The sequence below is a fragment of the Pinus tabuliformis genome, chromosome J (assembly GCF_031772625.1).
Source record: "Pinus tabuliformis cultivar Carrire ecotype Pingquan chromosome J, CPIR1, whole genome shotgun sequence".
Lineage (NCBI taxonomy): Eukaryota > Viridiplantae > Streptophyta > Pinopsida > Pinales > Pinaceae > Pinus > Pinus tabuliformis.
The window spans coordinates 256,122,650-256,136,265 of NC_142295.1; the positions used below are offsets into that span (position 1 = coordinate 256,122,650).

Consider the following 13,616-nt stretch of genomic DNA (forward strand, 5'->3'; position numbering starts at 1 on the left):
GATAGAGGCACCATAAATTGTTCAGGGAAGTTCCATAATATTAAGCTCAATATGGGGCAGTATTTGTTGAACAAACCCATGATTACAATACAAATGGACGATGTTGATATTGTATTAGGGGTCCAATGGTTACGATCATTGGGAATAGTGACCTTCGATTTTCAAGATCTATTCATAAAATTTACCTCAGAAGGGAAGGAAATTGAACTTAGACTCTAGAGGTATCCTAGGGAAACCCTCTAAATTGATCAGCTCTAGTTGAATGAAAATTTACTCAAAAGGGGCACCGGGTGTAATGGCTCAATTATGTTTACTAAATGTTCAAGCGTCAATATCATCTATGTCAAGGGATCTCCATAAAGTTGTCAACAATCATCCCAAGGTATTTGGATTAATGCCTAAGGGTCTTCCACCTAATCGAGATCATGACCATGCTATTCATTTGCACTAGGAAGTGTACTAGAGATAAATTAAGAATGGAAAATCATCATGGAAGTAGAAAAAATCCTTGAATCAAGGATTAAGTGGTCGATTAACCCAGCAATTGTGGAGTACATCATCAAACAAAAGAACCTACCAATGGAAGAGATGACATGGGAATATGACTTATTCTTGCAGAATAACTAGTAGTTAGTCAAGTGTTGAGGACAACACTTGTTTGAAGTGAAGGGGCATGCTAAGTCATATATAAGCCCTATGTTAACCTTAAAACTCCTAAATAAGCCCTAGATAATGAGTGATTACATTTCTATTGTTATATTGTTATGTAGGCTAGAACCCTTCATGGTCCCATTTTATTAGAATTATACCCTAGCCTCCTTTATATATACTAAGGAGACCTAGTCTTAGAATCATCAAATATTGTCTTTGTACATTGTATTCATTGTAAAAAGAGGTTTCATCCTCGAGAAGGACTATAATTATTGGTTTATTATCGTTTTTAAGGCACAAGGTTCATAACACATTTATTATGTATGACTTTGTTAAAATTGACAACTAGGGCCAAACTCCAAGTGTGTCTTCTTATTTATGGCAACTAATATTTTTCTTGGATTCCTCTCGTCGAGAGGTGTAGGATTGATCTAAAGATCATCCGACTCCGACATGTATTCATGGAGATATGAATTTATTTGTGTTATGTGACAATTCATCAAGGTCAGCCAGCAGCCAAATTACCCCCACTTATCCTCATCGTTGCACCATAAATAGAAGAGGTTTGCAAGTCATTTGACACACACACACACACACCTCTTGTAATCTCTTCCTCTCCACTCGTTTGGGTTTTGGTGGAAGGAGAAGTCACCAAGAGTATACGCTGCCCTAAAAAGAGATGCCCTAGCCCTAATGTTGTCATGGAAATAGACCTAACACGGTCATGGAAGAAGGCTTAACGTAGGCATGAATAAAGGCACCTATATGCTGTCCTAAGGAAAGACCTACACGCTGTTCAGTTGATCCCTAACTGCAGTTTTGTTTGTGCCCTAGCCACAAGTGAACAAAACTCATTAAGATACACTTCTAAAGCAACCGCAATTAATTGAGGACAAGACGTGAGGAATGATAGGGCTATTTTGGGTTAGTTTCATCCTCTACATAGGTCCGAGTTGAGGGGAAAGGAAGTTGCGGCTCATAGAAGAATTTTGGGTTGTTTTAGGGTCACTTAAGGGTTGACTTACCTCTTCTTTAAGGAGCCGCAAGGTACTGAAGTCTTTAGGCAGTCACAGGTCATTTTGGGTAGCTGTAAAAGGAGGTCGAGACTCTATTTTAGGGAGTAGTTCAGCTCAACAAGAAGAAAAGGTAAGGCCGCAGCAATTTCAAGGAATTTTGGGCATGTTTGAGTGGGCTGAAGATCACTGTCATCTTGCCCTAACCAGACCTTAAATTGCAGCAGAGATATATCAATCAAGAGGAAGATGCATGTTGTATCTATGTTGAGTTTGTGCTAGGTGGAAGGTTGTCCATGTGTGGACAGAAGTTTATGCAACCTGTGGGAGTAAGTGAAGACAAGCTACAGTCTTGGGTGTAGGATCTAGGTGACTAATGCAATCATGGATGGAGCAGAGATCCGTATTATAGAGGATAGATTAGGATGTCCTTCTCAGAGGTTTGATATCTCGGATGAGGCACAGTAAGGTACCTCTGCTAAATCATATCTACAAGTTACAGTTAGCTACTTTGCTAGGCTGCAAGCCATAGCAAGCAGCTAAGGTTGTTCCATGATGGTGTTGAAGTATTGCAGTATGCAGCATGTAGGTGACAACTTGATGAAGTGCAACATGGTGCAACATAGTGATGATGAAGTGTAGCATGATGGGTGCAGCATGGTGCAGCATAGTGTAATGAAGTGCAGCACAATGATGGGTGCAGCACAGTGATGGGTACAGCATGGTGATGGAATCACCTGTGTTTAGATCTGCTACCTCATGTGTCATCTTCTTGGAGAAGATCTCTGCTCTTATTTTAACAAGTCAAAATGTTGACTTCTGATGTATATGTACTATCTCTCTCTGTTGAACTATTGAAGAACATAAGAAGAATTGATCAAGGGTTTCCCCACATTGGGGTTTGTCACTAGCTGGTGCCACATCTTGTGTCCTCTTGTCTTGGCATGTCTTCTGTGATTTATGTTTATGTTCTATCTGCATTTTACTATCATGCTAAATGTGATTGCTAATCTGGAATTGATATTGAGCTAACATAAAAATTGAAGTAAATTTTCTCTAAGCATAGAACATACCTAAAATAATAGACTTATTACTCACATCATTACAATACACATTACTCTTAGATACATCACCTTTATTATCCTTATATAAAATAAGTCGTGCAATGGCTAACAATAATCTCCTTTGTACTTGCATTCTTCCTTTCTTAGCTATGATTATATGCATTTTTGTTTAACTTTGCATGTATCAAAGGTCTTGAGAATTCATTCATGAATCATAATTTATATTTTCTTATTTAAAATGTTCCATTTTCAAAATCATAACTAGGCCTATGTAAGGGCCCTAAAATGCCCTAAATTTAAAGAATTTAACATAGTTTAACAAATTCATGTTGAGAATAATTGTGAAGCCCTAAATCCAAAATTTAACAGAGTTTAACAAAATTTTGCTCACAAAGTACTAGTATATGTAATTTTAATACAGAATTTATCAATTCTTCTATTGAGTACCAACCTGTCTGCTCTACCGCGACTCTTACTCCCGCTGCGTTACCAAAATGACCAAAACCTTCTTGCCAAATTGGGCACAATCTCGATACCCAGCTCCCAAAATACTTCAAAATTGAAGTACTCTGGCCCCCGTGCCCAAAACTCCAAGAACAATTAAGCTCCCTCTCCTTCTTTGTCTGTGGCTCTATTAGAAATTTTAGTCTCTGTAAAACTCCTAAAATTCACACCCTCTCCACGAGTCCAATTCCTCCTTAAATCTCTGAGGTTTCCTCCATCGCCCCATCTCTTTGTCGCCTTCAATTAGGTATCTTTCCGAATTTGCAGAGGCGGTCACTATCTTCTCTTGACATGGCGGGTTCATTTGTGTGAGGTCACCTCTCCCTTTTGACAACGCGACTTTATGAAATGTCTTATGGGTTATTTTAATTTGTTTTGTATTTCATTACTTTTAATTATGACTTCTTTTAAATACCAAATTAATATTTATATTCAATTCCCTTTTTAATAATATATGGTATATTTCCATATACATATGTTTATGTTATATATGTCCCTTTAATTATATTTCTTTGGTTCCTTTTGTTGACATAGTTATATTTTTATATTTCCTTAATTTCCTTTATATTATAATTAATACAAAAGTATAATTTCATTATTATACTTAATAATTAACAATAATTACTATAATATTATGTTATAGTGCTTATTTAGTTAATATAATTCATAATATTATAGTTATCTTTTATTTTGAATAATACTTTGTATTTACTTTTATTCAAGATAATATGTTAATGGTGGTTTACATAGTAAGTAACTCATCTTAACGTCTACATTATATTCTGTCGAGTTTGGTATTTACTCAGTATCTCAATAATTCATTTATTGGACTTTTCATAATTAGTTAACATGTATACTAATGCAGTGCATGCGATGCATGCATATGTAGATATCATATGCATGCCTCGTATGCATGCTAATATTCAAATTCTATTTGTAATTGTAGGTGGGTCATTACAGCCTAAGTAACTTATATGATCTTGTTTATTTAAGGATAAAAGTTTAAATTTACAGCGATGTTCCTAGGATTAAACATATATATAGAAAAGAAATGGCATAGTAGTGGCACAAAATTTTCTTAAAGAAATGTTACCTTTGAATCAAATTCTTGAAGAACTTGTACAGATTGAAAGCAAAGTTCAAGTAATGTTGGAACGAACTCCACATAGTGCTCATGGTTGAGAGGGACATCCTCAATAAGAATACACAATGATTTGCAAGCTGCAAGCTAAGAGAAAATCATCAAAGGAGGTTAGTTCAAAAGATAATAAAGTATCTAGTTTACCTCAACATGAAATGGATGTTCCATTTCACAAAGATATTTCATATTAGAGGTCCATAAGTTCATGAATTATATCAGGGATACATAAAAATATATCATGTTATAAAGCAATATCGAGCAACTACCTCAATACTAAAATGAGAGAATCAATAGAAAATTAGCATTAAATTTAACTAGACATAATGAAATGAATGCATTTAAATTCACCATAGAAACAAAAGTTGGCTCACAAAACATACTTTCACAGCTAGGTCATTATCTCGAAGTAATGTGAGCAAGGCAACGTATGCATGAATCTTGATGTCATCCTTTATCTATAGATCAAGAAACAAATCAATAGTTAAGATAAAAAAATATATAATTAATCGAAGATATTTTACGTTAAAGAATGTAAAACCCACCTAAATTAATATAAAATTGCAAACTATTTGAACCATGCTCAAACAAAATGGATTATTGTTTTTTCTAATTTGATCAATTTTTTCATTGATATGAAAATGTTGCTAAGATATCTTGTTTCTAAAATAAAAATCATTTGATGATAATAGATTCACCATGCAATTTCAAAGGAAAATGACGAAAAGTGGAAGCGTCTCCCATCACAATGTTAGTTTATGTAGCTCGGACAAGTGTTCTCGTCTCAAATGGTGTCCATGAGGCTAAGGAACACATTTTATCCAATACCTAGAAAACATTTCTAAGGAAAATGACTTAATTAAAATTAAATAGCTAGTTTATTAATTTTCCTAAGTCTGACTTAGAAAAATGGCTTAATTCATTGGAATCAATTGCGGTAAATTGATTTTCCTCCAGTGACTTCTAGAAAAGTCATGTGATGGGGTCAAGATGATCTTAGCCATCAATTGAGATTAGATCATGGTCGTTGGTTGCTCAACGAGAAATTCTAAGAGGAAATCGATGGGCATTTGGAGAACACATCAAGACACAGAGTTGCAGTGATAGCAAGGGCGCGATGATAGAGCAGGGGCACTGGCGAATTGAGATCAATGGTGATTGGAGCCAAGATTTTCAAAGGAGATTCATCACACTGATTTCAAGAGTTTAAAGGAGATTGAATTTTCTGCACAAAGAGATCGATTTTCAAGTGGTGCTAATTGCTTGAGAGAGGCAGAATTGTTGGAGCAAGGTGATAAATTTGCACAAGGATCAATTTGCACAGGAAAATTGAATTTTCTAGTTGAGGTCGAGATCCAATGGAGGTCGAGTTCATTTTTCTCAACAATGCGAGTTTGCCAAAGAAGGGTGTGAGCTAGGGCCGCACGTGTGACCGTTTCAGGAGAGGGAGGTCGAATTGATCAGAGGAGGTCGAATTGCTTCTAGAAGGCTAGATCAACTTGCAGAAGTGACTGGATTAGTTTTTCGGAGGTTTGTTAATTTAGGGCAAACGATTGTAATTTCTCCATCACATATTTTGTTGAAGAATTAATAAAATTACTCATGCAGAACTAGTTTTCCCCACACTATGGTCTTTCCAGGGATATTTGTCCAAAAATATTAGTGTACATAATTTGTGTGTGTGTGCAATAATTTTCTCAGTTCCTATGGCTTATTTATTTTTTGTGAAGTTGCAGTAGTGTTTTATTCAATATTTACCACAAATAAATTGCTGAAGACAAGTCATCAATTGGTAGGAGAATAATAGCCAGTTAACTGCAACAGCTATAAAAATTTCACATGGTATCAGAGCGGATCTAAGGGCAGAAGAAGGCTATGAGCAGGCATGAGAAGAGAAAGTTTGATCGTTTTGAACCCAGTTTATATTCTTCAGATTTATTTGGATTTCGCTTATTTCCGAGGGTTTGTAAAATGGCCTTAGCGGGATTGAGAGATCAAGACAAATTGGATGGAGCCTCTAATTTTGGTGACTAGAAAGCCATAATTTCTTTATTGTTGGAAAAGAATGGTCTCAAGGAGTATGCGACCTATGTGATAGCAGTTTCCTACGAGTGCACAATAACTTTCAACATATAAGAAGGAAGATGCCAAAGCAAGGAGGATAATCCTTGATGGAGTCAAGAACAATATAGTTTTGCATATTGCAAAGTTGGATACTACAAAGATGATGTGGGACCTTATATTGAAATTGTTCCAGGATGTGACCATTAACAAGAAGCTACTTCTCAGAGAGAAGCAAAGAAATACGAAAATGTAGAAGGGAGAAGACGTTACCAGTTACCGCACCAAGCTCAGATTGGTTTGAGACAAGTTAGATGCAATTGGAGACAAACCAAATGATGACAAGATGGTGAGAGTGGCCTTGAATGGGTTCACGAAGCAATGGGATGTATTTGTCCAAGTGATCAATGGACGAGATACATTACCAGGATGGGATCGATTATGGAGCAATTTCACCCAAGATGAGTTGAGACTCAGCCATGTCAGTGGCAGCAGTAGGACTCAGAAGAGTGAGGAGCAACAGGAGAACATAGCCCTAGAAGGGAAAGGTAAAGCGAAGAAGGGGTCCAACAAGGAACTGAATCCAAAAGGAGAGAAAAAGAAGGACCTTTCCAAGGTCAAGTGCTATGGTTGTCACAAGTTCGGCCACTATGTCAGCGATTGTCCACAAAGGAAGAAGAAGGGAAAGAAGCACGCACCAGCCACAGAAAGGAATTTGAATTTTTCCTCACATCTGAATTCTTCATACCAAATGGTTAACACGGTTGGGTATTTATAGTGATTTCCACATGTGAAAGGTCACATCTTTAAGGTAAGTCGACTTGAGTCTTTTAGAGCTAACTTGATCAAAGTCTTGAAGGGAAATTCAAATTCCCTTATAATAATAATTTATCACATTTAAATAATAAAAATCATATTTCTTTTATTTCCATTTGACTTCTTCTTTTGACCAAATTTGAATTATGCTTGGGGTTCAATGGTTTTCCTTTGGGGCATAGGGTCTCTTATGAGGAAATTCATCCCAAAGCAACCCAATTTTAACAATAATCTTTCGTTGAGCAACCAACAGCCATGATCTAATCTTAATCGATGGCTAAGATCATCTTGACCCCATCAAGTGACTTTTCCGGAAGTCTCTAGAGCAAAATCGATTTTCCTCAATTAATCTGATTTAATTAACCAATTTTCCTAAGTTAGACTTAGGAAAATATTTAATAATTGGCTAATTAATCTAATTGAGGCATTTTCCTTAGAGATAACTTTTGGGTCATTGAGATAATTATCCTCCTCTGTTCGTTAGACTCTCAAACACCATAGAGACTAGAACACATGTCTGCTGCTACCAAAAATTAACAACCGAGAGGTTAATTCCATCCAAGCCATGAGCATCAAAGAGCCAGAGGAGTTGCACATGTGAGGCCTATTGTTGCACAAACTAGCAGGCCTAGTAAATAGGCTAAAGCAAGAGGGCACAACAACAATTTTGATCAAAGGCCCACAGTCACCACAGCCTATGTCCCCTTCTCTTTTCTGATTTTCACCGACGAGAGGAGTCCCAGTGCAAAGGAAATCACTTAAGGTGATGGGATCAATGATGAGATATGCAGTGATTTCCAAGGCCCATTCAATGAAGCGGCTCAATATGAGGCTCATTTGCTTCAATGAAGCTAGATGGCTCTCCAAGAAAGGCCTAAGTAGAGGGAAACGATATCTACAGATTTATAATGATACAATGAGGTTAGGTGCACCTAGAATTAAGATCCCCTAAATGATATAGGACCTCTCAATAAGCTCTTTAAAGTAAGCAATTGCTTCCAAGGTAAGTGCTGCTAAAATTGAGAGACCTAGGATGGGTCCACATGAGACCTGGGGTTTTAAGATTTATCATGAATGATGCCTCCTAAGAGGACGCTAGGTCAAGCTAGGACAAGGAAAGGGTTAAAAATGATCAAGCTTTGATGGAAAATAACCCTCAAGAAAGTCTTTCACTGTGAGATCCAAGATTACCTTTCAATGTCCAAGCTAGGGTTGGATTTTTTTTTTAAATGAACCATTAAAATCTTGTGAAACCTTGAGGATCTCTAAGAGAGATACAAGTGCAGAAATTGGTCCAAATGAAATTGCAAAATCATCCCTCGTAGGGAATCTGCATGATGCCCTAGCAAGGTTGTCTAAGTTGGCGACAAAAGTTTTGGGAGGAAGGAAAGATGGTGAAATGAAAGGTCACCACCCAAATTTCTTAGAATAGTGCCTTCCCTTGGGCTATGGAGTCTTTACGTTTCAAAATCGGAACTAATTTGTTTCTCAAGGAGGTTGAAAAATGATGCCCTAACACCAATCTTTCAACAATTAACTACCCAAGATCAATGGACTTTCATGGAAGAAAAGAAACTTCAATCGACTAGGAACATTTTTCAACTTGTTATCAATGAGTAACATGCACAAACTTGCAATCTAACAATCTTTAACAATGATATTCAACAAATAGGGCATAAACGAAAGTGGTAGTTGCATAATTCCTACACATTAGACACTATTCATGAAAAAATCTTCAATAAAATTCACTTCCAAGATAACAGAGATACATCCAATCCAAGATCAAGATAATGGCTCCAAGAAGAAAATCGAACTAGCCTCCAAAGATATTGAAATGCATCAAGGATTCTCCAATAGTCATTGAAGAAGAAATGTGAATTTCTCAAGAAGAGCTAATCTAAGAATGTGATGATGATCCAATACAAAATGAGGCCTATCTTATTTATATGAGGCTCCTCAAGTTCGATTTAGTCTAATTCAACCTAATTAAGCCCCTAATAATGTTTTTGTGTAAAATAACATGTCTTTGGTTTCAAGCCCACCAAAGAGCTACTAAAGTGAATGATAAGCCATCCCAAGAGGGTCGAAATAGTGCAAAATGGAGTAGGAAGGGTCGTTGGAGGGCCAAGATGTTGAAAAATGTAACTAGGTTCGGTCTTCATAATTGTATTTGAGTCATAATAAAATGTACTTATGTAAAGAATGAAAAGAAATTTTATTATTATTATTATGACTTATTAAAGCATGGGTTTAATGTTTGGGTCATCATGTTTTAGGTCAAAGTCCCCATTGAGGACTTCTAGGATTTATTCTAAGTCAATAGAGTCATTCTACATTTAAAGAGACACTTCTTGGGCTTTTGAATCATGTAAAAAGTATTATTTTTTAGTCAAAAATGAATTATGTCACCTCCACACCAAGTCGGCCTCAAGAAAGGTAATTCGACCTCACTAGAAGCCAGTATTTTGAAGCAGTTCGATTCATTTGGTGGACAGTCACTCACACAAGTTCGATCTCCTAGAAGAAAACGTGAAAAGTGTGAAGTTGCAGTGGAAGAAGGAGAATTGAAGGATCAAAGTTTTTGGGTTATCTCTCTCTCTCAAATGTGTGATTTTATGAGCTATGGCAACAAGGTCAAAGTTTTGTCACGGCATCAAGGTCGAAGTACGGCATCAAGGTCGAAGTACGGCATCAAAGTCGAAGTACAACATCAAGATTGAAGTACGACATCAAGGTCAAAGTATGGCATCAAGGTCGAAATACGACATCAAGGTCAAGTGTTGCTTCAAAGTAGAAGTGCTACTTCAAGGTTGAAGAGCCAAGTGCTTCAAGGTCGAAGTTTTTGCATTAAGATAGAAGTTGCTAGGTCGAAGATACTACTACATCGAAGTTTTGGAAAATGTAACTAGGTTCGGTCTTCATTAAATATATTTGAGTCATTTTGTAATGTACTTGTCAAAAGAATAAAGAGAAGATTTTTTGTTATTATTATTATGACTTATTAAACCATGGGTTTCATGCTTAGGTCATCATGTTTTAGGTCAAAGTCCCCATTGAGGACTTCCAAGATTTATTCGGAGTCAATAGAGTCATTGTACTTTTAAAGAGACCCTTCTTGGGCTTTTGAATCATGTAAAAAGGTTAAGTATTGAATCAAATATGAATTATGTTGTCTCCACACCAAGTCAGCCCTAAGATGATCAAGTCGGCCTCAAAGGAGGCTATTCGACCTCACCAAAGGGCTATAAATGAAGCCATTCGAATTCCATTTGAAGCACACTGTCTCACAAGCAAGTTCAATCCCTCTTGAAGCCAGAAGAAGTGTGAAATAAGAGTTGAAGGAAGTGTGAGTTTGGCCTAGGAGAAGGAGAAACAGAAGATCGAACCTTTGATGCAACTATCTCTCTCTCATGCCCTAGTTTGGAAGATCGAAGTTCTCTTATTGATGCCGTAGCTAGTTACCGTATGATGCTATAACTAGTTGTCATGTTGATGTCATAGCCAGTTGTTGTGTGATGTTGTCACCTCAAGAAGTTGTATTGGGCCAAGATTGAAGGTTCTAAGTAAAGATCGAAGTCTTTCATTGAACATTGAAGTCTCTAAGGCAAGGTCGAAGTTGTTGGGTCAAAGAAAGTGTTGTCATTGTTGCTACTACTGCTAGGTCAAGAAGGATCATCTGCAAGGAAGAAGGATGACTTGGTGTGGAGGAAAGTTTGTGTCAAGGTCAAGAGTCTTGGAATATCTCCAGAAAACTATTAAAGGAAGAATTACTAACTAGGTTTTCCCCTAGAGAGGGGTTTTGCCCTGGCTGTGAGCCTACATCTGGCATCCATTGTTTTATGTGTTAGTGCTTTGGTAATTGCTTGATGAACTAAGAGAAAGAAGATATAAAGAAACGTAATAACAAATCAAGAACATTGCAAGTAATTATCAAGAATAAGAAAATATTTCTGCCTTTCTGATTTTCTAACATGGTATCAGAGCTTTGGTGAAGAAAGAAGAAAAAGGCAATCTCAAGAACTTGATCAAGGAACCATTCAAAAGGATTATCTCAAGGAAGGATTCTACTATATTCAAGGAAGATGTCTAACACAACCAAGGAAGAGAACAAACTTGAAGGAGCCACAACCTACAAGTCTTGGAAGAAGAGGATTGACCCCATCCTTGAAAAGAACGAAGCACTTGACTTGGTCAAAGGAAAAGTAAAGAAGCCTACAGATGACTCTAGTGATACTAACAAAGTGAAGTTCAAAGAATTAGAATTGGTGGCCATGACTCTAATGGTAGAAGAAATAAAGGACAACCTTGTCCCATTTATAGGCAACATCAATCATGCTTTGGAAATGTATGAAGCGTTGTCAAAGTTATTCATTATTAAGAACATTGGTCGAGCGGCAAACTTGAAGAACGAACTAAGGACCACAAAGATGACTACAGAAGATACAATGGCCTCCTCCTTTGTGAAGATAGCAAGAATCAGAGATGATCTTTTGGCCATTGATGAAATTGTTCCAGACAAAGAACCCGTGATCAGCGCTCTATTAGGATTGCCACCTACGTGGGGTGCATTTGTTGTAGGACTTAACAGTTGGAAGGAAGTTCCCACTTTTGAAGAACTATGGACTGCCTGCAGTCAAGAAGAATTGAGGATCTCTCTAGTTGCCAATCCTGAAAAAGTATCTAATGCCTAGATTGCTCAATACAAAGGAAAGAAATCGAAAGGACCAAGCAAGAAAGTAGACATGTCCAAAGTAGAATGCTATCAATGTCATAAGAAGGGTCACTACAAGAGTGATTGTCCTAAGAATCCAAAGAATAAGAAGAGAGATAGAGATCATGCTAACATTGTTGAAGAAGAAGATCCAAAGAAAGTCAAACCTGAAGAATCTGATATAAGGGACCTACACTATTAAGTCCTTTGCTTCTAGTCCTAGATATTCTATTTTGTATTTTTTATGTTTTAGAATTTATAGGTTTTTAACATGTTTTTGGAAAAGACATTGTTTGTTTTGTAAGTTTATAGGTATCCCTCAAGCTTTGGAGGGAGCCCCCAACAACTCCCAAAGATAAGTATCTCATTTCCTTTCAGTTTTTGGTTTCATGTACTCATTTAGTTTTGATTATTTAAATCCTAATCATCATTTTCCCTCTATTGTCTTGATTAGGAAAACATCTGCTATATCCTCAAGGAGTATGGAAGAGAGCCACCCAAGATAAAGTCTGTCAAGAAACAAAGGTATGCCTTAAACTACAAAACATTGATTTCTTTATAGTAAAATGTTTATTCATTTAACAATCTATTACTAACATTGTTGTGACTAGCTATAGTGAATCATATTGATTCTTATTTAGGGAGAGTCATCACTTGATAAATCTACCCCACTCCTATTCTTAACTGATTTTATAGAACCTTAGACAGGATCTCTGGAAAACCTTAACCTAAGGGTATGCTAATGTGAATGTTTGAAACCCTAAACTTCTTAGGGTTATTGTGAAATGTTATTTTAAGTTCTTGTTGATGATGTCATGTTTGGGATTTCAGTATGATCATGAAATCTTAACTTAAGGTTGAATGATAAAGTCTAAAATCCTGAACCTTTGAAGTTTTGGTAATTTTTGGTTTATTATGTTCTTATTTGAAACCCTAACTTATTAGGGTTTGGTGGAATGTGTAAACAAGACCTTTATAATGTCTTAGAAATGATTTCCTTCGAATATGTGTTTGTCTGATCAAACCCTAGTTTGTTGATATTTGTGAAGTTGGGTTTGACTAACACATGATATGAAATGCCTATGCATGATGATGAAGTCCTAGATGTATGAGCTGACCTATTTGTCGGTGATCATGGATCCTAGAGTTTGGAACTAAGCCCTAGTCAAAGTTTGTTTTACTAAGATGATAGTATTTGTGAAATTCTAGGGTTTTGGAGTTGAACATTAGAAGTAAAAATAACTGATGTATGATGACAATGTGATGATTTGAGATTTGTGTAAGATTGTTGAAATCTGAGTTTTAGTTGGGATTAATGTTGATTGAAAATCTAGGGTTTGCAACTAACCTTAGTGGAAATTGATCATGTTAATGACTAAGTTGTGATTGATTATGATTGATTCTTTTGTATGAAATCTAGGATTTGTATGAATCCCTAGTGGAAAGTCTAACATATGAATTCAGAAAGTTGTTAGATGCCTTGAAGAACTATATTCGTTTGAATTGTTTCTAGGGTTTGTTATATGTTGTAGTAGGGTATGTCACACCTGTCAAAGAAACATTGAAAGCCTAGATGGAATGAAAGTTGTTATGAAGTAGTCTAGGGTTTATGACAAAGTCCCTAGCAGTGATGCGGGGGAGCGCCCCCCCCCCCTATG

At 36.5% G+C, this 13,616-nt stretch overlaps 1 protein-coding gene across 1 annotated transcript in view; it reads right to left on the reverse strand.

Moving 5' to 3' along the window:
• Positions 1–13,616, reverse strand: part of LOC149226741 (uncharacterized) — a 300,204-nt gene that overhangs the window by 22,398 nt on the left and 264,190 nt on the right. Inside the window, exons 12-13 of the mRNA XM_089380285.1 lie at positions 4,754–4,828; positions 4,326–4,460 (exon numbers count right to left, since the gene is read on the reverse strand). Of these exons, the coding sequence (XP_089236411.1) occupies positions 4,326–4,460; positions 4,754–4,828 (210 nt within the window). The remainder of the gene's footprint in view (positions 1–4,325; positions 4,461–4,753; positions 4,829–13,616) is intronic.